Here is a 23,804-nt window from a genome sequence, read left to right as displayed (position 1 = left end):
AGATTAAAAAAACCTGCTTCCAACCATGATTATCCCTGCTGTGTATTATACAAATCTGATAGTCTAAGCTGCTTCATCTTTCCACCTCACTGACTCCTACTGACTTCTCTAGAACACAGTGTTTAAATTCACCATTCACTGTATTTGAATAACTTGGAGAACTAAAATGTCAACAAATAGATGATAGCTCCTCTAAGAAATTGCTTAACACCTTTCTAAGACCTTTTTGAAGGGTAAAGTGTATTATAACAGAGTTAAGTTCTGAAAGAAGGGGGGGGAATGCTAAATTTTCAGTCATTGGGGTGGGGCAAAGAAAGTGCAATTAATATGTTCAGGACAGGTAGGTCTACCTTTCCTGTAAATGCAGCGAAGAAGAAAAGACAACGTGACTGAAGAAAAGGGGGAGGACAAGCTAGTCCTGTTATCCTGCCTGACGGCTGGAAAAGTAGGGTGGGAGAAACAAAACCCCAGGGCTCCGAGTACTGTGTTATTTTCTTTTGAGGCACTGAAATAGAGCAGTGACAGGCTTTATACAAATCTGCACAGGATTAACTGCATAGGGAATCTAGCAAAGGCAGTAGCCATGTTGTGCCAGTATTTCAAGAATAAGGACTTTGTTCTCTGCCTGGAATTCATGTAAAACCTGCACGGCAGTTCCAGTTTGCCGTTCCAGTTTGCTGGTTGCTGGCGGGGATCCCAGGCGGTTTCTGTGCTGGAGACTGGGGGAAGGGAGAGTTAGAGGAAAAGGAGCAAGTCCCAGCCCGCTTCCTCCCACGCGTCTTAGGGGATCAGGACTGCTCAGCGCACCGAGGAGCAAGAGGGATTTCAGAGCAAGAAGAATAATTGAGACGAGGGTTTGTTTTCCACATCGTTAAAAGGGGGTGGCCTTTTTTATTAGTCTTGATTGCTTATTGTGGTGTACTAGCTTACAGAGGGAATTACTGTCTGATGTTTTCCTGGATTTCTGTAAGTAACTCTGCTGACTTCTAGAGGCTGGTGTTAGATTTATGGATTAAGTCATTTTTTTTTCATTTAACAGCTAAGGAAACTGGACAAGCCCTAGGGCACAGTACTGCGTTCATGACGCTCCTAGCGATGTCAGTAAGAGCTCTGCTTTCAGAAGGAATCAGCCCCTAACACAAAAAGGTGAATATGCATATTTAAGTTGTTGTGTGGTTTTGTTTTGCTTTTAAAACAAGTTTGATATTTTTTTTTTCACCCTTCAGTAAGGTTAGTGTTCCTAAAATGGCTTGCAGTAAATCAGGAAGCACTAATTTTAATCATGCTGCTGCCAGTGATATGAACACCCAAATATCTTTTAATACCACCACTGCAACTCCCTGGTTCAAAATTTACAGCTTTCCTAAGGGGCTGTACAAAGTCTCTGTCTACATACCAATATGCCTGCTGGGACCAGCTGGCTGTGCTGCATGAACCTGGGGGGAGAAAGCAGAAGGCTGCAGAGCTGTCGTACCAGCTTGGAAAGCTTATCAAGGCCCAAAGGAAACCAAGGTATTTCTTAGATGTCCAGATCTGTCTAGTTCCTTTGCTCCACTACAGCTCACAAGGGCTGTGATGATCCTCAGCTATTCAGTGTAGGCTGCAAATATTTTCGTTGCAATAGTTTTGGCTTAATCGTGTACCCCAAGCTCTTTAAACACAACACTGCCTACCAGTTGCTGGGAAGATAGAGCTCTGCCTCCATTGTTAAAGCAACGTACAGACGTTCCCGTTATAGGTGAAGTTCTTCCTTCTCGCCGGTTAATGCCTTCGTGCACTTGCCTGATCTCCACCTCAGCTCTGTCCTATGGGGCCATAGTTCACTGGGGCTTCGGGAGAACTGCTGTCAGGCTGCGATTCTGAGGCACCACCACCATACGAATAAAAGATTTGAGATCCTTGTAGTCCTTTGCTTCATATAAAAGCAGGCTGTATTACAAAGCACGATATTAGGCTTCTGCATGTGCATTCTGCAGTGAGGTCTTGCTTCAAACAGCCAATGCTTTGGGTCAGAGGGATCTTGCTGCTTCCCCATTAATCCCTGACTCAGCCAGTGGGCAGGGAGGATGAGCTCTCAGTACTGCCTTTCAGGATCTTACCAACAGAGAGGGGAAGCATCATCAACCCTACAGAAAATTCCTCAACTAACAGAGATCAAGCTTTTCTTTTTTTTTCCTTTTTTTTTTCCTTTTTTTTTTTTCTTATTTCCCATATGATCTCAGCCATAGCCAAACAAGCACCTAGATGTTACTTGGAAAAATCATCAACAGACACCAGGTTCTGACTCTATGCTATTTTCCTGGTCAGAATAACAGCATCTACAATTTTTTTAACCTGTGGCTCATCCTTTGAAATGCATAGGGCTGGATTATACTCTGCTTTGGCCAGTTTCATATTCCACAGACATTCAAGGTAACTGTAATGTTTATGTACCAAAAAAGGCAGAAAAAAATTCTCTCAGAAAATGCTATATTTTCACACTGGAGAACATGCTGATTTTGGAGGAAAAAACCCCCACAAGTCTTTCATCAGTTAAGATGGAACCTTTCAGTTCTCTGTGTTTAGAAGTGACTTTATATTTACAAACATGCTTTTAGTTGTTATAAAAAGTAAATATTCTTATTGGCTTCAATCTGTTCCTTAATAGAGCTGACAACATCTTTGTTCTTGTGCTGATTTGAAACAAAGAAGTGTGGAAAAGTAGGGATTTTGCATGGATGGGATATTTCAGATTTTTATCTCTTTTCACAGTGAAGGAATGAATGTCATCTCTAATTTACTTCAGGGTACACCACAAAGATGAGCATGTATGCCAGTCCCCGATGGAGCTGGTTTGCCATGTACTTCTGCATGACTATTTACCTGATTCCAGTGCAACATTTTCTGCAGGTCCCTTAGCCTGTGGCCATTCATAAGGAAAAGGAGTGCATTTCCCAAGCCATTCTTTGTCCAAAGCGACTAGGTGTGCTCTCTCTTTCAGCAAGTATAGGAAATTGCTTCCACTCATAAAATTTGCCTTGCCAGAAAAAAATAAATCATTAGAAACTGAAAGGTTATTTCTAGGTTTTTAAAGTCCAGGTTGACAACTAGACTTGGCAGGTAAAAAACTGGCTTGTTAAATTTATAAATGACATTAAGCTTTGGAGTCATTTAAGGAAATAATCATAATGATATTTATATTTCTGGACAGTTTTTAGTAACATTCAGATAAAAACACCTCCTCGAATATACTAGATGGCATCTAAACCTAAGAACATTACAGTCCCTTCAGGACAGCTTTTCTTTGAGGTGTTTTTTGTAGTTTCGAAGCTCACAGTAAAGGTTAATTTTTTTTCCTGGACCTTCAAGATAATTTGAGGTTAAGTAAAAGTGAGATACTAGTTTTAATTATCATTACCTCAGTTGTAAAATAGTGAAACCCTTCCTTTCAATGAACGCCAACAGTTCTGTGCGTGTATTGAGTAATTTGCGCCTTTAACACTTGTTTAAAGCCATGGGCATTTAGCCTTTTTTCCAAACTTACTGGCAGCTGGGAACAGGCCAGATCTTGCAAAACTGGGTGCTGTGCAGCCTGACCTTACCTGTCCTCGGCAGTGGTCTTTCTGCCTTGCAGTGTCAGTTCAGCGGGGCTCTGCACGCACGCGTTCGGGAAGGTAGGGACTGTCTAATCAAGCCCTCGTAGTTCAGCCCACCTCTGTTGTAGCCAGCTGCGGGCAGTGGCAATATGATTGCAGTAATGCAGGGCAGTTAATGACCAACCTCACAGACAAGATCACCAGAGATATTGGGCTCTGATTTTTTTTTTTTTTTTTTTTTTCCACCAGAATTTGTGTGACCAACTATGTACCTGTTTCACACAAGGGGAAACCATGAAGTTTACCAAGGAAAACAATGGTAAGAAAAGACATTTGCTGAGGGTCTTTCCTGGCTTTTAAGTGTTGTGCTTAAGAAAATGTAAACAGATCTCTCTCTTCCCCCCCAACCTCATTGACAATCTAAGAGCAGCTAATACAGGTTTACATCTATTGGTATTTTAAGGCCTTTTACCCCACTTTTATAGGACATGGAGGTTTAGGAGTATATGTAATGTATAGTACATTTACTATGCGTTTATCATATTGCAGTATCTATTAATGAACTAGCAGCCAGTAGGTATGTTCTAGCATATGTATTTTACTTCAGGTGAACATCTGTAAGCTGCCTCTTGCAAACACCTTCAGCAACTAAGACGTGCTGAGATATTCTTAGGGTCTTCTAGGGTGATAACCAAGTTTAAGCCCATTGCTGCAACCTTCATTTTGCAGATGGTCCCATGGCTGAAGCAGCACTTTCCAGATGCTGTGTGTAGCACTGTGTACAATGGATGCAACAGTCAATCCATGGCCATCGTGAGCAGCATGCCTCCACACCAACCACCACCACGCTCCTGTCCCACTCATTCCAGGAGTCTTTAACAGGAGTGTCCTACAGCCCCGTACTAAGGGGTGCCTCAGGAGACTTGCAAGCATCCAACCTCTCATTCTACTGCAAACATCTGCTGAGATCAGTGCAAACCTCAATAAAGGAATGCACAAACAAAATTCCTGTGTGAATAATAAATAAAAAAAAAAAATTAGTGGTTTTAGAAAACTCAAGAACTTTTGTAAATATTCTGGAGCTCCATCTGCTGGCAGTATTTGGTAGCTGTTTGCATCTATAAGGAGTCCTCATAAATCTTTAAGAATAATAGTTTAAAGTCTATTCTAAAGCTTACAAATGTTTTTGTAATATTACCTCTTTACTTTTAATTTCAGGAGCTGCCTAAATATTTGGCTAATTTTATGCTTGTTTCCAAGAACCTGTGTATCAAATCCTTCAAAACCCAATTTTTTATTGATACTGGCTGATGATCTTGGTATTGGAGATGTGGGTTGCTATGGCAATGATACAATAAGGTAAGAATGTATTCTACGAAATAAATTGTCCCTTCCTGGTGAACTTCAGTGGAAAAAACACTGATGACACTTAATATTAGAAAATTCATTATTAATGGATTAGTTTATCTAGATACACTCCTTTTCAAACCATGTATAAAATAAATGTTCTACAGTAATTCAGACTGGAGTAATAATTATACAGGGATGCTTGAGCAACTTTCTTGGACTTCTAATGCAGTCAGAACTTTGTGAATGTGTCTGTGCACTGTATTTGTCAGGCATGTGTATAATTTATAAATGTCCACAACTCCAGGGTTGAAATATGAAGGACTAATATCAGCTAACAATTCTAGTAGGTTTCTTATGAAATGACATCTTAGTCTATGTGATATATTTATCCCTAGTGCAGTTATCAATCTGTATATAGGTTGACTGACAGAATGATTGTGTATATATATGCTGTGTTTACTCAACTTATTATAGTCTTGGAAATTGTGCTGTACTGTATCTATTAATGGAACCTTTTTCACTATGCTGCATGAGCTTTTGATGTGGGATAGACCTGAAATACCTTTCCTTTTATTGTTCTTGGTCTTTTTTCTTTTTAGTTATTAATAAAAACACGGGTATCCATGAAAATTCATTCCTAAGGAGTTAAGGTATCTCAAAAAATATGTAACACAGAGCTTTCCTAGTTGAGTTGTAGATAAACAAAGATTTTTGTAAATTTGATAGTGATATCCTAGATGAAACTAGGAGGATTGGGATACCACAAACTTCTGTGTAATACATTTTATCAGAGATGGGATTTTTCTCTTTAGGACCCCTAACATTGATGGCCTGGCAAAGGATGGAGTGAGACTTACTCAGCACATTGCTGCAGCTGCTGTCTGTACTCCAAGCAGAGCAGCTTTCCTGACTGGCAGATACCCCATCAGATCAGGTTGAGCCTCTCTCAATGGTTCACTGCAGTTTGTCTAGCCATTATTGCTATTAAAAATCCTCTTAAATAAATAATTTTCAAGATTAGTTAATCTAAGGATTTGGGGTCTCAGTGAGATGGGCAAAAATAAAGGTGACTAGATTTAGTGATTGATTTCTATGGGAAAATCCCCACATAAAGCACATTTAATGTGGCTAAATGACAGCACAGAAATGGATGAAAATGCAAACAGCACAAAGCAGCCAGAGGTAGAAACATGAAGAAAATTGCATAAACACTTTATATTCAGTGGTATTAAGATCACATTAAGTGTAATATTTTTAATATCCTGGCAAACTTTTTCAAAGTTAAATATGTCAGACTGTGGACTGTGTCAGACTGTTCTCAAGAATAATGTTGTTTAAAACATTTAAATCACACAGATTTACTTCAGCTGTGTAAATTAATGACAGAAAAACTTCAGCCACCGCACACAGCAGTAATAACCAGTGTAGCTCCTCTGATGTGATTCTGACTTGCTAAAGGAGAAATGTAATCATGAACTGTACATTTCAGAAGTGTGTACCCCTGACTCTGTAAGCCTTTTGTTCTACAAAAAAAAAAATCTTACTTCCCCCCTCCTTTTTTTAACACTATAACGATAGAGCTTTGGTTGTAAGAGGTTGCCTGATGTCCAAACATCGGCATCTCAGTTCCATTTGTAGACACGCCAGCATAGCTGAGGCATTGGCATTGGACTAGCAGATGGCATGGGACTTGGAGGAGACATCCTTCTGGGGGTCAATCAGAATATCCCAGGGCATACTAAATGGCTTATAAAAAGGCACTAGGCTTAGGCAACTGAGTCCCATTCATTAGAAAGAACAATTTGAGAAGACTGAAAATCTGAAATCTGGCTTGGTTTATTTTAAAGAATGTTACTCCTATCTAGGCATGGCATCCGGCACTCAACGGCAGGTTCTTTTTTGGAACGGGTGTTCTGGTGGGCTCCCACCAAATGAAACAACTTTCGCCAGAATACTGCAGCAGCAAGGTTATTCTACAGCACTTGTAGGTATGAGACATAGCAACTTGCTGCCTTTTCATTGCTTGTTATTCAAATGAGGCTGCTTCTGTAGGATCAGTTAAACTGGAGTTTCTTGTATGCGTAACTTTCAAAATCAGCAGGGTTTTTTAGAATGTCATCCACAAGCCCCAATGTCAGCACAGTGTATCTGATAAATCCAAAATGAGGATCTATAGAATACATAGGTGTACACTGCAAACAGAAGTAAATGCAAAGGAAAGAATCTTGTTTGCCCAGTAGAGATTGTTTTAGGAAGAACCAACAGAGATATTCACTGATCCATTAGAACAGGAAAATGTTGTCTGCCAGCTGGTACCCAGACACCACAGTGATCTTGATTACATCTGGTGGCTAGATTTTCTGTTATTTATGCAGCCTGCTTATTATCACAGTTAAGACCCTAAAAGTGCCTTCATTTTCTGCAAAAGCAACTCTGCAAAAAAGCTGAGATAGTTCCACTGACTTCAGTGGGTTTTGAATCAGAATACATGTTCAAGAAAATCCTACTAACTCTACTAATTTTGCCTGAACAGCAATTAAAGGATGTGTCTTTCAAGCACCCCCCATTTTTAAACTCTTTTGATGTAGTCAAGGTTTCCTGTGCTTAATTGTAATTACTGTGATTTTCACACCTCTGGTCATCTCTGGCACACTGAAGTGTCATTTAGTTCCTCAACTGAAGTCAGTCTTAGTGATGTACTGACTGCACACAAGCCTGTGTAAGGGAATGAACTTTCCCCAGCTCACCGCAGTCTGGTATAGCTTATACTGTAAACTACATTCATATACATGAGCACAGAACTGGTTAGCAGTTCTCAGAAGTTAACTTGTCTAGCTAATAGCCCCTAAGCCCATGGTTATAGACTGTCTGTCCTTCAATGTCAGGATAATTACACTGCTCTGTAATACGACTTCATTAAGGTTATCAGTATATGACATACTCTGATATGTCCAATTGTACTGGATAATTGCAATGGCCTATTCTTGCTACTCATTTTAGGATTAATATAGACACACAGAGCCAGTATGTACACCTTCTTCCCAAAATTTGTTCTTGGACTGTGAAAGTCAGATAGAACTTGTGTGTAAATTAGTTCATAGTTTTGCATTTGGCTGTTTCTTTTGGCACAAGGGTTTTTCCAGTTTCTCCCCATCAGGCTACCTATTAATGAATGGCTACCTTATATGAAGAATAATAAGCACCAACTATTGCAACCCTATTTGTTCTTATTCAGCGAGGCATCCAAGTTGGACCATTGCCCTACGTGGAATTTTAACAGATAGGTGAGGAAAACCAGCTGTTCTAGGCAGATAAAGTGCCAATGCATGATTGCTCCCTGAGAGTCTGTCCCCATTCCACACCAGCTCCTCCCTTGGCTGCACCTTAACTGAGAAGTGCAGCCAACCTATTAGAAATACAGGCACCAAAGACTAACAATGTTGGATTTAAGATCTTTGTTTTATGTTTCCAGGGAAGTGGCATATGGGTGTGAACTGCAAATCCCGCCATGATCACTGCCACCATCCTTTAAATCATGGCTTTGATTATTTTTACGGCATGCCTTTTACCCTTTTGAATGAGTGTCAAGGCACAGATGACCCTGAACTGGCCAAGTCTTTGCAAGATACTTATTGGCTTTACACACAGGTGATCATCCTTGCTGTGCTTACTCTTTTGACTGGAAAACTTACCAATTTATTCTCAGTAAAATGGAAAATAATCATATGTCTGGCCATCTGTGGTCTCCTGTATTTCATCTCCTGGTTCTCCAGCTATGGCTTCACCAAGTACTGGAACTGTATCCTGATGAGAAACCATGGTATCACTGAACAACCAATGAATCTAGAAAAAACTACTTCGAATATGCTGAAGGAGGCAGTTTCATTCATTGAAAGGTAACCACCAAAAAATTTATTGCATTTCAAGGATTTTAAAAAATAATGTGATTACTGTGTCAGAGACCACTGGGTTAGGCAGCTGGCATGCTGAACTGCCTGTCCTGATGCTGGCCAGCAAATTGTTCTTTTCTGGCATCCCCCTACCTGTCAGCATCCAACTGCTGTCCTTTGTCTTCTACAAAACTTGTCAGCTCATCAGGAAGAGGATGATGATTTTTGTGTGTGTGTTTATGTTATGTTAACCTGATGCAAAGGGGTCCTGGCCAAGGACTGGGCCTTCTGCCAGTAGGAACATAAAAATTGTCTTAGCCTGATGAATGGACTGTCATAAGAAGTGTCATATGGAGTTAGTATTTTGCAAACAGGGTGATAGTGAGTTTTGTTTTGTTCTCCAAGGGTGTCCTTCATTTAAAATACTATCAGTAGCCTCAACTGGCATTAAACAAGCCACTAAGTCTTTAAAAGTATTCATGTGTTAAGTCTGGGCATATCCCTGAATAAGATTATATTATTCCTGTCAGGGTTTTTTTTAAGGGAAATTGAGGGTAAGATAAATCTCTTCTGTAAAACTTCGAGCATAGATAATCTCAGGTTCCTAGGACATCCTGCCTGGCCTGTGGGTGCAGTGTCATATTTACCTCTTCCATGAGGATGTCTCAGATGCTCAGTGACATCCATGTTAATTTTAAGCAAGCGAGTCCTATTCTCCTTGCCTCTGAGAGTGTGTCAATATTTTGGCTGTGAACTTTCTTAGTTATTTATTTGATTTTCTACACATGTCTAGTTTGGATCCAGAAAAAGGGCCCATTACTATTTTGGTCTTAATACAGAAACAAAATCTGTGAGGGGTGATTTAATCCCCTCTGTCTCCCAAAACCTCAAAAATGCAAAGATGTCAAAAGCAAACATTTTTGGTTTAGACCACAATAATAACTTTTATTGAGATAGTCACTACAACACCACCGTTCTATTTCAGGTTGAGTGACAGTTTATAGAGAAATGACTATTGTTTTCTTTTATTTCAGAAACAAGCATGGGCCATTTCTTCTCTTTGTTTCCCTTTTACATGTTCACACCCCTCTCATTACCACAGAGAAGTTTCAGGGAAGAAGCAGACATGGCCTGTATGGAGATAATGTAGAGGAAATGGACTGGATGGTGGGTAAGTGGTAGACTTGAAGAAAATCCATCATTTATTTGAATGTGGAAAAGAAATTAAAGGGCTGGTCACAGAACTCCCTTTTTGCATATGTAAAAAATGAACTTGCCTTGGATATGCAGTTAGCTACAGAGATTGCCATACCATTACTGCACCTCTTTTTTTGTTGTTGTTTTGTTTTGTTTTGTTTTTCTTTCTTAGGATGAAAGCTCAAACCTTTCTGGTAAGGATTTGTTCTTTTTCTTTTTTAATCACCATACTTCTGTGCTGCCGTGTTAAATGCAGTCAATCAAATGTGTGCTTGATCATGTTGTCAATCAAAATGTATGACATTTCTCCAGCTCTGTCTAGTCTCAGAAGATATAAGTGGTGCTGCTGCTGAATATTACATTATATGGTGGGTTTTTTATGTACTTGCTCATTTTTGTCAAATAATAATCCTTGGAGCAGAAACCAGAACTTCTTCCTAGCCCAAAGGCCAAGTTTAAAAGTTATGGAGTTTCACTTAATAAATTGTGTGAAGTCACCACATCATGAAGACTCGCTTAGGTCTAAATCTAGGCTCCAAGCACCAATTAGGTCTTTAAACCTAAGCCTTACTTAGTTGCTCCTTTCTGCTTCAATGGGAAGGAGGGAGATAGCTACTGTTTGTATTTAGTCAAAAGTGAAGACCCTACTGGACAAAGTATTCAGCTCCTGCCAAGGCCAAGATTCAATCCCTGAACCTTTTCTTCCTCCAGTAACCATGTTTACAAAATTGTATTCTGAGAGGAGCCTGATTGCTTCTGATGGGCAGGCTGAGAACTCCTGCAAGATCCAGTTGAACCAGAGGACTCTGCCATGTTCCTCTTCCAAACTTCTGGTATCAGTCACCTTCAGGCACAGGCTACATGAACACAGCTGGATAGCAGAAGTCCAGTAGTGTAAGGAACATGCCATGTATAGGCCAAACAGGATGGCAGCTAGTAAGGACAGAAGTCTCCAGGGTTGGACATCTAAGTAAGAGATTTGGGGTCTAATTCAGAACCAATAAGCCTAGACTCAATCTAAACTCTTTTGGGGGGAAGGTGTCTATTTTTGGTTAAGGTCAATAAGTAGTTTCACCAAGGAGACACAGGAAGTCTGTAAAGGAGAAGAGATTGAGCAAAAGAGCCGATCACTGGCTTATACTTTTTTCTTGCGTACTTCAGCTTTTGCTGCTGCTTCTGTAGCTATGGAAGCTGGTTTTGGTGAATATATTTGATGCATCAGGTAATGAGGACAAGCAATCAAAGATAAATCACATTCTGTATAAATATTTGATGCTATCAGTACTGAAAACATTCCTTATGAAGTTAGGTTTGAATTACAGTCTGTGAAGCTTTTACCACTGTCATCAGGAGATTTTGGTTGGTAGCATGCAGCCTGATCTCAGAGTCCTTGTTCAGTTCCTGGCGAGACACAGCAGTTTTCTATGATTAGGAATCTAGGCAGCATGATTATTTAAGCTTTTCAAGATGTCTGAGGCTACACAATGGAGACAATCCTTGACTCAGAAAATTTACAGCATAAAGCTGACTGTATTCTGAGTAGCTTGAATAAAAGAATCGTTCATTTAAATTATTTTCCAGTTGGTTTTGTTTTTTTATTTTCCTTTTTTATAGACACTACAAACAAATTTTGGACATGTTCAGCAGCTTTATGTTGGTCTTTTATTATTTCTGTAATGCAGGAGTACTCTTTGCATTGCTTGTGGTAGTTCATAACAGAACTCATTCAGGTAAATGGAAAGATTCAGTCTTCACTGAATTTTGAGTCAAGACCTAAAAAAATCTGACTGCATCTCCGGACATAATTATGATTTTTTGCTTTGTTTATAGGCAGGCTTCTGGATGTTATTGACAAAGAAGGCTTGAAGAATAACACATTCATTTATTTTGCATCTGATCATGGAGGATCCTTAGAAGCTCACAGAGGAAATGCTCAGTTGGGTGGATGGAATGGGATCTATAAAGGTAAAATTTTGGTAGTGTCTACATGCATAAGACTTCCTCTTAAAAAGAAAATGATAGAGTAAAATACATCCAGATAGACTATATTTACTAAGATATATGCTGGGATGATAATCTTGGGTTGTAGGGCTGGAGCAAATTCAGGGCATCAGCTATTCATCTTTCAGCCCCCAGACAGGATCACTTTCACCAAAGCTACCCCTGACAGCTTTATTGTCTAACCTATCCTTAAAGACCTCCAATGATTCCACAGATAATCCAGTTTTGATTGTCTGTCCTACTGGAGAATTTTTCCTGGTACTTACCTTTGATTTCCTTGCTGCAGTTTAAGCAACAGATCTTGCCCTGTTCACCAATCTACAGAGAAGATATTCTTCCTTTCCTCCTTGCAATAGCCTGTTGTTGCAAGGTCATTATGTGTTTCAATGCTATTATGTTCCCCCTTGTTCTTCCTTTCTTTAGACTCCAGTATGTTTGTACCTGCTTCTAGTTCCATGTTGTCTTTAAATATCATAAGCGTACTATCTACTCCATAACTCAGAGCACTGCTTGGAAATGTTGTAGTATCATAGAATATCTGAAGTGGGAAGGGACCCATAAGGATCACTGAGTCCAACTCCCTGCTCCTCACAGGACTACCTAAAACTAAACCATATGACTAAAAGCATCATCCAGGTGTTCCTTGAACTCTGACAGGCTTGGTGCTGTGACCACTTCCCTGGGAACATGTTCCAGTGACCGACCACCCTTTCAGTGAAGAACCTTTTCCTAATGTCCAATCTGAACTTCTCCTGACGCAGATCCAGAACACACTGCTTGGAGTCTCACTTGAAACAGCCTCCTGTTTTTCACGGTAGACAATTATCTATGTCAACACTGGCAGATGTCAACACTGGCAGATAGCATGATGACTATTTTCTTGATATAGTTTTCCAGTTTGTCATCTATCTTATAGAATGAGAGTCTAGAAACATCTATGACTGGCTTGCAACACAGTGTCAAAAGGTCTATGGAAATGAAGATCTATCATATCTCTTGCGTGTGCTCCCTCCAGACTGCCAAGCCTCGAAAAGCCACTGTGGCAGCTTGGCACTTACTGTATAATGAAGCCTGAAAACTGCTCCTGTCACTTATTTCCCTACGGAAGAAGATTCAGGTGCCTTGACCTCGCTTAGCATCAAAATGCACATTGTAGTAGTAAGTTACTTGATGAGCCACACAAGCTATGTTTGATACAGCTTGGATCTCATCCAGGAATAATCCTAAATGCTAAATTAGCTTTCAGTTATGGATACGAAGTTTTCATACCAGTAACAGATGCAAAAAGGCCAACAGGCTCACTTGAATAGCTCAGAACCTAACTCAAGGAATTCAATTCTACTAGCCTAACACAAGTATATTAGTAACAGGAGAGTCCAGAGAGGAAACCTGGATGTCACTAGGCAGAGATTTCAGTATGAGAGAACAATGATGAAATCATGCCTGCTTAGAGAGGACACAAGAGGAGATAGAATTTCGATTTAGATGTTAATAACAGAAAGGCATTCCCATTTATGTCCACATACAGCAGAACAGGGGGCATCCCAGTGAAACTAACTAGCAACGACTCAAAAAAGATTAAAAAATTCAGTTTAATTCCTAAGTATCTGTAGAACTCGCTGCTGCTGCTAACAGGATATTATAAACAAGAAGATAAGATAAGCCACACATATGAATAATGAGAACAGCCACTAGTGCATAACAAAGCATGAGATACCGTTATCTTACATAGCACAAAGATTATTGCACAAGCAGCTGGACTTGCCCTGTTTATAATCCATCACACCACCCTGGCAGCCTTTAAAACTAAGCTCTGGGAACCTTGCCTCTCAGCTGTAACTATGAGCACATCTCCTCCATAGCAAAGTCCAGCATTACTTAGCAAAGCCAACGGCTAGTATAAACCACTGTTCAACTGCTCATTTATTAGCTGAGCTAATAAACTAGCTTCAAGTTTTGTTTACCAATTTGCCTACAATGCTTTCCAGCAATGACTCCTTGATAGGAGGAATAACAGAGCAAAGGTCATGTAGGTACCTGAGCTTCAACATTCTGCAATTTTTGTTTTCCAACTGGACCCTCAACTTGGAGTTCTGGCTTTAAAACACTTTATTTCATTAATATCCTTGACATCTATAATTCATATCTGTAATTAGTTAATGGTTCTCGCTTTGAAATACTATTCAAAACAATGAACATTTTGACTTGCAAGAGAGCCAATATATGGAGCACAGAATTTAGAAGACGACTAGAGGAATGCAAGAGAAACCAAGTTAAGAAAGACTCTTCAGATTACCTCAAGACAACTTCAACAGAAATGTAGGTGGAAAGTCTTCATCACTGTGGCATATTCAGAGCACTCCCCTATTTACTGCATGGGTTCTGCACTCTTCCATTGGGGACCACCTCAGTGCTTCCCTGGGACTGTAAACTCCTGGAGGGTGATCAAACATTATCCTAATTCCCCTCACTGCTCTCCAGGACTGCAAATCATTTCGTAATGTTCCTGCTGCCTCTGATTGTGAACTGTCTGACAACCAAGCTGGCCCTGTGTTAATCCCCCTTCTTCAGGCACCAAGTGGGGCTGCAATGTCTCTTCCACTGACACCAAGTCAGATTTTGCTTTTTATTAATAATAGACTTTTTTCTTGGGCTTGTTATTAGGGAGTGTGGAGATTATTCTCAGATATGACATTCAATTAACATTATGGGTCAGAATGTCAGAGGGTGGAATTGTTTCTCTTCTGCCAAAAATGCTGCTTAGTAGTGGGTTGCTATATGTGCCACCCAAGAAAGCAGTGTAAAATAAAGAGGTTAATAATACTTATTTTTGAAAGTAGAATTTGCACTAGAGTCATTCTACTGTTCTCCAGGATTTAGTGTGTTTTCATTAAAGTTGTTTGAATAGTCTAAAAGCTTTAAAACCTTTTATTATATATCCATGATAAATATCTAATATCTTTCATTCTTTTATCTTTTTTGGTACTTTCCCCTCCAACAGGTGGAAAAGGAATGGGAGGCTGGGAAGGAGGGATTCGTGTCCCAGGAATAGTTAGATGGCCAGGAATGTTGCCTGCAGGGACAGTTATCAATGAACTGACAAGCCTTATGGATGTTTTCCCAACAGTGGTTCACCTGGCTGGAGGGGCTGTGCCTCGGGACAGGTACAAAGGTGGCTTCATAAACCATATTTGCTCCCCTTTCTTGATTTAGACAGAAGCTGACTATATATGTCATGCATCCTAACAGCCACAGGTTAAATTCTGGTTTTCTTAACCAGGCAATTCTCTAACTTTCTTTCTGTGTAGCTTTCCCCATCTTGTCTGCTTATATGGAAAAGGCAAAGGAAAACAGTATGTTTTATCAAGGGTTGTTTAGCTAATTCAGTTTTCTAATCACTAAAAGGCATCCTGGTTGATGTGGGACACTGGGATGACTGTAAAAAAACCAAACCAAAACCCCCTCTTTTAATCTTACTCTTTATGAAAAATGCACAGATCACAAAGCAGGTTGGTCCTGTTGGAATGCTTGGACAGGCCCTTTCCAAGACTAGGAAGCCAGGTTCTTCATGAGTAGGGAAGGTGGAGCAAACGGCACATGGCCTGCATTTGGCTGCCAGTACCTGAGAAGTCGCTTCCTCAATAGTAAACAATTTGTAGCATCTACATAAGACTCCTCTAAAGAACACAAGAAAGCGTGGGTGGCTAAGCCATTTGGGCAAAAAGCATAAAAGTACTGGAGGTGTGTAACTAAACCAACTGTTAGTCAATGCAGTAAGTGGCGTTTTTTTGTTTTGTTTTTACAAAGCCTCAAGCTCACAGAGCTATCAGTGACTTTGGTGACATCTATTTTGGGGAGCAAAATTAAAAGCTGTGAACCATGCCTTCACTATGGTTATCACTCCCAGGAAAATTATAGTAATGGTAATTTATCTCCCCAGGCAGGATGTGTGAACTAGCTGTAATTGCAAAAACTGCTAGTAACTGCTAATCACTGGTCTCCACCCATCCACACAGTGAAAAATCTCAGGGCTCAATAGCTCAACAGTAGCTTGGTTTAGAAATGACACTTGAAATCTTTAATGCTGCATACGTGGAGAGTGAGTACTGCTTGCACTCCAGCTGCAGACTGAAATTCTTAAGCAGTCTGGTGACTCTGGTCCTTTCCATCAGGGTAATCGACGGGCACACCTTGCTGCCTTTGCTGCAGGGGAGAGTTCAGCACTCCGGGCACGAGTTCATGTTTCACTACTGCGGTGTGTTTCTGCATGCAGTGCGGTGGCACCAAAAGGACAGTAAGTATAACCATCCCCCCTCCTGCAGATCAGATGATGTAATGACCTCTAGCTTCCAACAGAGTATCACGTAAAAACATACGTATGTGTATCCGGAGTAAGTTTATTCCCTCAAACTCTCGGTTCTTCTGCAAGGTGCGGAAAGCCTTCGTTGTCAGCTGTCCTGCCTTGCCTTGAGATGAAGGGGTTTGCTTCCTGGGTAGCAAAGCTTCAAGAAATTTCCCCATCGCTGCAGCATTTCTATTGCTTTTGCTGCAAAAGCATTCAGGATCAGCTTTAGTGCAAGATTGAAGAAAAGGAATTGCACACACAAGGTCTTTATCTTAAGCAGTAGTTTGTTTGTCTTCAATAGCCCTCTCATTTGTTTCTGTTTTTTAGCTGTGGCATTAGACAAGCTGACTGCAGCTGTAATGCTTTCCTGAGCTTTCAACCCCAATCTTTGCTGATGTCACCCTCCATTACAGTGTAAAAGAGAAATAGGCCAGTGACTGGTAGTTGTGTCCTTATTCCTGCTTGGAATGGAGGACGGCATTTGTGTAACCAAACACAGGTGCCTGGGTCTGAGCTTGGTTTACAGTCACCAAAGAGATGCAGATGTTTACAGGGTGTGACTCACCTCCTTCTGATTAGCACATCTGGGCTAGATCAGTCATGCCTGTTTCCCTCCACTGACTAAAAAGGGAGCTGAGACAGACCATATCAGATATAAAAATCACCCTTATATTAACTTGAAGTTAGTTGAGAAGAATTGCACCTTCTGTGACTGGATGACGTGACAGTAAGTGATGACATGACAGTAAGTTGATGAATTCATGGGGATACTGTACTCGGGTTTTTTCATTCTGCACATGTGGAGAAATGCAGGAGCTGATGGAGTAGGCTATGCCTACTCATCTTCCTATCCTTCAGAATCTTGAATGACCCCCTCTAATTTTTGTTTTGCTTTCCCTATCTGTGAAGAGAGAGAATTACAGAGTTCTTGAGACCTCAATTAGATAACAGTTACAAATGCTAGGGCATTCCACCATCAGCAGCTGTTCACACTCAGCTGGTACACTGACAAGGAGCTGGCTCTTCAAAGAGCACTTTGAGTGCTGACCATGAGGTGAGAGAACGTTAGGCAGCCCAGCAGGAAATCCTTCTTACACCACAGTGTTAACTGGGTGATCTTTCTTGTGCCTGTTTTTATTTCCTTTCTGATACAATGACAATATCAAGTACAGATAGCATCAAGCCAAGAATCTACTTGCTCAGTGAACACTTGAAGACTACAAAACTTACCTGTGCTTGCAAATATTTCAAAATTTACTTCTCTGTTCCCCTAGATACACACACACAGAGGAAAGAATCAGGATAATGGCTGAGAACTTTGCTGTCTGTCTTGTTGGCAATGAATAAATACATACCACAGTTGCAACACCAAACTCTTAGTCATGCTGCCAGTTTAACCTTGAGATCAGGGCCCTTGTTGTCACGCCACGTTCAACAGAAGCAGGGCTCCTGCGCAGGAAGTCACTGCGCTCGGCTGACAGGAACCATGGAGGAAAGGGACTAAGGACTAAATGTGAGGAGATGATGCCAGGTGCTGTGGTGGAATTTTTAGGTTCTTGATCCCCATAGATAAATCTGGGTACTTCATTTGAGGAAAAACATGTAAGCTATACAAGCCATACAGTACTTGAGGAGCTAATCCCTTCAGTGTGAGATCCAGACCACCCTGTGCAGTGCTCAAGGAGCTATATTGTAGAAAATGCTAAGTACAAGGGTGTTTCATAAATCCAGCTCTTCCATGGAGTGGAGCACCTTCAAGTCCTCTAGGGAAGGTTTTGTTTTGTTTGGTTTTTTTTTTCTCTTGGGACTCCTTATTCTCTATATCCTCTGGAGCAAAGATGCTGGTAACATTTTGTCCAGGAAATGGTGCTTGGCCCCAGCACAAGCAGGCAGGCCTGGCCTCGGCAGCTTGGGGCCCTTGCTGCTTCCCCCTGGCTGGGGAGTTGCATGCCCCGATACCACCATGGCTACAAAACGAGGTGATCCCAGGGCGGGAGCCACACTTGAAGCATGTGCTCCAGACCAACATATTGGCTGTCTCAACTAATTATTGAATTCCTTTCTCCTTTCTCTGATACTCCGTATCGTCTCCGAGTGACGTGTAAACCACCACTCCGCATCTTTGCTCTTCCTGGGCCCGTTGGCCCTCACGATTAGTTGAGCCCACCCCACAGCTTAACCCTTTCAGCACTCGGTTGTAGTTAGTTTTGGGTGATCACCTCCCTCTGTTGCTGCCGCAGCGCCTCTTTCACTACGCCCATTAACGTCATCAAAACACGGAGGCGAACACTGGAGGGCGGCCCGGCGCGGCGCGGCCCTGCCCAGCCGTCCCCCGGCACCGGGAGGGGCCGCGCTCCCCTCAGCCGCCGGAGAAGCCGCCGCCAGGGGGCAGCGCGGCACCGCCAACCGCCACAACCGCCGCGGGGCTGCAGGCGGGAAACGAACCGCCACAACCGCCGCCGGGCGGCAGGCGGGAAACGAACGCCTCTGAGGAGGCAGAGGTTACGCTCTCAAAAAAAGTGAAGTAAAATAAAGTCTCCCTGGCTCTTCGGGGCAGGTAGCTGCTCCGCTTTTCATTTTCACGTCTCGAGGGGCCCTGTATGAAAAGCCCACCCACAGGTTTGGGGACACAGAAGGAGCACGGCCAGGCCCCTCAGCACCAGGAGCCCTCGCCAGGCCCAGCCATGTGTAGCAGCTTCATTTCCGAAGTGGTGTCACCACCGGTGCCCACCTGAACCACATCCCGAGCTCCCGGCCAGAGGCTGGAGCTAAAAGCACCAGCAGAGACAGACAGGGCCCCAACCCCAGGGAGCGCGGCACATGGAGCCCACAATAGTCCTCCATGTTTGAACCTCTCTCCCCCTGTACCCAATGCTCAGCAGACCGAGGAGTTAGAGACTGGCCATGAGCTGCCACTAAAGATGTGAGACCACAGTTCACCGGACACAGACTGGTGCTAAGCTGGTCCCACCCCAGAACCACCAGTAGCTCCAGGTGCTTGATCACATCTAACCCTGAGCCCATTCACATCTCCGCATTACCTAAAGCAGAACAGCTGTCAGAAACTTAAACCTCTTATGCCTCTAAATCCACCACTACTCTTAGAGATCTATCTTAATTTCTTTTTAATATGTATATTTTCTGTACAAAGAAACCCCTGTCTGATGGCAGAGACTCCTGGAAAAAATTCCTACTAGAGGAATTATGCTGCGTGTCCCTAGTGAAAGGCTAAATGCATACTCCATCAAGGGATGAGGTTGAAGAACCACTTTTTGGGTTAAAGGATTGCTGCTCTCCCTACCTCGCTCTCAGTTCTTGTTCTCCCAGGTTACAACTTCAGTTCAGAGCAGCAGCGTGCTTTTGAAGCAAACCCCTCTTGAGCATACCCACTCGTTGTGCTTTGGGTTGCATTGCAGAATGGGCTTGGAGATCTTAACTTCAGTTTGAATGAAACTAAACTGTAAAATAGGCTCCAGGATCATACCTAATATGTTATAATTACTAAAAGATGTTGTGGTAGATGGGACCAGACAGGAGTTAGCCCCCAGTAAAACAGCCCCATACAAACACAGCATGGTGTGTAAGCCATCAATAGCTGTTCTGCTCTACAGATCAGTTTCTAATAGGCCACACTACCTGTAACATAGACACAGGTACAATACGCAGATGCAAGGTGCATTTTGTGTTCCTGTGAAGCCACAGGAACAGCTAGATCTCCTGTGCATGCCTTTGTACAATTTTCCCATCGAAACACAACTGCTCATGGCAAGGCAGTTGAAAACAATGGGATGTTCTGCATATAAAAGACTGGCTAATCAAGTATTACCATATGGTTCAGTTTTCAGCCAAGCCAGAAATTCTGATTCTTTGCTCCAACTGCCATTACTTCTGACTGGGCTGACAGACTTTTTAGAGTCTGTTTTAGCTCATTTACAAGTATATCACGTTCAGATTACATATTTATTGTCTGTTTACTTCTATCTATGGGACAGGCTAGATATGAAGCCATTGTGTCTTGATGTCACCCAGGCAGGACCCATCAATTAAGCCCTTCACAGCAGCCAGAAGAATCCTTTGTCTCTATGTTAAAGAGTCCTTTCCTCTACCACAGCACAATAAGGCTTATTAGTGACAGTCCATTTCTTTCTGCTCGTTAAACTGATTGATTGTTACCAGATGGGTTTGAGAGATGTTTGGATTGAAGAAGCAGGTTTCCTTTCCCTTGGACATATTACATTAACATGTTGCCCTAAAATTCACACAGATCCTTCAAATTCTGTCAGAGCTACTTCAGTAGCAAATTGCATATCCCTCTTTGCCTCTTGGCGATGACTGAAACCCCTGCTGCTTCCATCACCACTGATTTCTACCACCTTTTTTTTTTTTTTTGATCCCTCTGTAACCCAGCTGTCTACTCAGCTCACCAACACAGGTTAATTACAATCAGACTCACTGTATCCTTCCAAATGAACTAACAAGGAGCTGGCTCTCTCTCACTCTGCAACTCCAGTAATTAGTTGCAGCTGTGAAAAGTGAGTGTGAAAATTTTGCAGAATCAGAATTCTCCTCAGACACTCTACACTCACTTCTCTGAACTGCCTTACAGTGTGTAAGTAAGTAATGAGGGATTCAGCTCAACTATTAATGGAAAAGAATGACTAGTTAGTTTGGTTTTTCTGAACACAGATCACAAATTCCTATGTATAGCTAGGTAAGTCTACCTGTCCATCTCTTATTTATCTATTAAATGGTCATTTTAGCAGTATCACAATAGCACTCTGTCACGTCCCAATATCTCAGGACGATGACTCAGGTTTGCTGATTCCCAGGTCAGGATTAAGGGTGAAATGACACCAGGGATCCTTTAACTCACAAAACTCACCTTTTATTCACTCAGAACAAGAATTGGCATGCCTACCACAAAAACTGGTATGCTCACAACAAAAATTGGCATGAAACCATGTCAGTAAACTGTGTAACATGTGCTAACCATGCATCACCAAACATATACTACAGGCCTTGCTTATCTGGGGATCAGTTCAGCAAAGACAATAAGGAGAGCCCTCCCGTTGAGTCCCAAGGTTCAGAGCAGACCCCCTTGCTTTCTAGACTCCTTCTCCGAGAGGAGCCCAGGGGCGGCTGGATCCACTCTTAGTCCCAGACTTGGTCAATGGTTTATGTCTAAAGGGATGAGGAATAGGGATTATGGAAAAAGAAAAGGGAGGGGAGGAGAGAGAGAGAAGAAAATTTCACCGGTCCTGGGTCCAGCGTTGGTTCAGTCAGCTGAGGGGTCCAGTCAGCTAACGGGTCCAGTCCCGGTGGGCTTGCCTGCCCGGGGCTTCAATTTGTGTCCTTTTATCATCCTTGCCCCTCCTTCAGGCGGGCACTTGAACTCATTAGGCTAATAGGTAGCCTTTGGGTCATGGGCTTGGGGGTCATTTGGGAAGTAGCTTCCTCTTCCCTGCATGGTGATCTTTCGCCATACATGGTGAGCTGCCCTGCTCAGCACCTCAGACTGGGGAGCTGTGCACCCTCCAGCCTGCCCTCCCCCTCCTGTTGCCGATGGGTGCCGATCGGCTCCTTTTTGCCAGGGGTTCCTTGCTGGGCAGAGTTCCTTGTTATGGAGAGTCAGTGGTTAAGCAGAACTTGCCCCACCACAATGTTCGAGACTAACTCCTTCAGTCTCTCACACCCCCCAAGTGGCACGTAGAGTTTTACAGGGACACAAGAAAGTGGCAGAGACGCCCTCTGCGCTCAAAATATTAGACCTAATCACCCACATAGTGTATATGGCCCTGCATGCACCCAGAGCCCAGGTGTGCCTGTGAGCCACAAAAACCACTGTGAATCCCTGCCAGCTCCCAAAAGAGCCTTTCCCCCATATGTGACAACCATGACATAAGCTTGCCCTACAAATGGCAAAGCAGATCACTTAAAACATGAACCAACCTTTCAGGGACCTCCCCTGACTCCAAATGCCATTAAGCTGTTCCAATGTGCTTCTTCTGTGACAGGTGGCACCGTATGGAAAGCTCATTATGCTACTCCAGTATTCCAACCAGAAGCCTCTGGGGCCTGTTTTGGAAGAGGAATTTGCCCATGTTTTGGGGATGGTGTAACCCATCATGACCCTCCGCTGCTGTTTGATCTCTCACAAGATCCTTCTGAGGCAAATCCTCTATCGGCCGACACTGAACCCTTGTTTGACACTGTAACAAGGAGAATAGGAAAAGCTGTGGAAGAGCATCGCAAGACGCTGACTCCAGTCCCACAACAGCTGTCTCCTTACAATAATATATGGAAGCCGTGGCTGCAGCCATGCTGTGGCACATTCCCGTTCTGTTGGTGTGATGAAGAAAACAACAAAGTACATGGCATGCTTTAATACCAAAATCAAAGTACAGTTAGCTTTAAAACAGCTGATAGTTTTCACATTCATGTGACTACAGTCATACAGAGATATAGGTCAAATTACACTGGAATAACTGAAAGGGCCATGATTGATGCTTTTTATTCAAACTTTTTTCTTACCTGCAGAAATTTAACAAGCCTCTAATTTCAAAAAAAAATTAAAAATTAAAACTGCTCCAAACATATTCCACCTATGGGTCACCTCTATAATCTATCCCTCAAGTGCATAATTCTGGATCAAATACCCAAATAAATGAAACAAAATTTTTCCTTACTGATATTCAAGGAAATTATGAATGGTAAGAAAGCAACCTTTAATTGCAGCTGTTTGTATGGATAATATGCTCGTTAAGGCAATAAGACTGAGCCCAAGAGGGGATCTCCATTCAGGCCTTATCTTTTTAATGAAAAAACCTGTCCTGTATTTAAAAACACAACTGCACATTTAATTTGGAAACATACCAAAACACACTGGCCTCTAAGAAATAAACACCTATTAATTTACAGCAATTTTTTCCCTCATCTGTACATTCATTTATCTGTCATGTAAGAATTCCCAGGAGAAACTGAACTGACGAGTATGTTTTAAAAATTAGGTAGCTAAAGTTATCATCTCAAGTTCAACAGCGAAGTATCTAGCTATTCTGAAATGCTAAACTGCAGCAATTCCTACTGACGTACATTTTCCACATTAAGTCATCTCACTTGTGAGGGCATTGAAAATCATCACCCAGCTGCCTCGACAAGATAGGTCCCAAATTTCATGATCTGCAAGACCAATTCCTAAGCTGCATGTCCCCACTTCAGTGTTAATGCTCCCGATTTCAAAAGAATGCTATTATGCCCTACGAAAAATGTGCGCTTTTTTTTGTGAGACAGCACTTTGTTTTTAGTAGGAAGTATTAAAAAATTCACTGCACACCCTAATCACTTCAGTGTACAGGTCATCTTCCCCAAGACAAGGAAGTGTCAGCACTCTGTACAGTCATTAGGGAAGGGGAGGGAATTAAAATATCTAATCCTCTCTTGCTGCCC

At 42.0% G+C, this 23,804-nt stretch overlaps 1 protein-coding gene across 2 annotated transcripts; it reads left to right on the top strand.

The window, feature by feature from the left end:
* The first annotated feature begins 437 nt into the window (after nt 1–437).
* On the top strand, nt 438–23,804 carry LOC142044777 (arylsulfatase D-like). 2 transcript variants are annotated; one of them, XM_075057610.1, is made up of 12 exons: nt 438–854; nt 1,040–1,146; nt 3,825–3,894; nt 4,794–4,934; nt 5,738–5,859; nt 6,791–6,913; nt 8,398–8,821; nt 9,850–9,986; nt 11,843–11,977; nt 15,015–15,177; nt 16,186–16,307; nt 22,373–23,804. In XM_075057610.1, the coding sequence occupies exons 3-12, from the start codon at nt 3,842–3,844 to the stop codon at nt 22,741–22,743; spliced, it is 1,791 nt and encodes a 596-aa protein (XP_074913711.1). In that variant the 5' UTR covers nt 438–854; nt 1,040–1,146; nt 3,825–3,841; the 3' UTR covers nt 22,744–23,804. The 2 variants fall into 2 exon arrangements, with proteins under 2 accessions (XP_074913711.1, XP_074913710.1); XM_075057609.1 differs by lacking the exons at nt 438–854; nt 1,040–1,146; nt 3,825–3,894; nt 5,738–5,859 and having other exon boundaries at nt 4,641–4,934.

Source organism: Buteo buteo, chromosome 25, assembly GCF_964188355.1.
Source record: "Buteo buteo chromosome 25, bButBut1.hap1.1, whole genome shotgun sequence".
NCBI classification, from domain to species: Eukaryota; Metazoa; Chordata; class Aves; order Accipitriformes; family Accipitridae; genus Buteo; species Buteo buteo.
Note: the sequence above shows the minus strand (reverse complement) of the source record. Positions and strands in the feature narration are given on the sequence as shown.

What these genes read in the sequence shown, in the direction of transcription:
- LOC142044777 (XM_075057610.1), top strand. Translation starts at nt 3,842, where the DNA reads ATGTACCTGTTTCACACAAGGGGAAACCATGAAGTTTACCAAGGAAAA. An exon ending in TATGGCAATGATACAATAAG is followed by an intron (nt 4,935 to 5,737) that starts GTAAGAATGTAT and finishes TTTTCTCTTTAG; the next exon opens with GACCCCTAACATTGATGGCC. An exon ending in GCAGTTTCATTCATTGAAAG is followed by an intron (nt 8,822 to 9,849) that starts GTAACCACCAAA and finishes CTTTTATTTCAG; the next exon opens with AAACAAGCATGGGCCATTTC.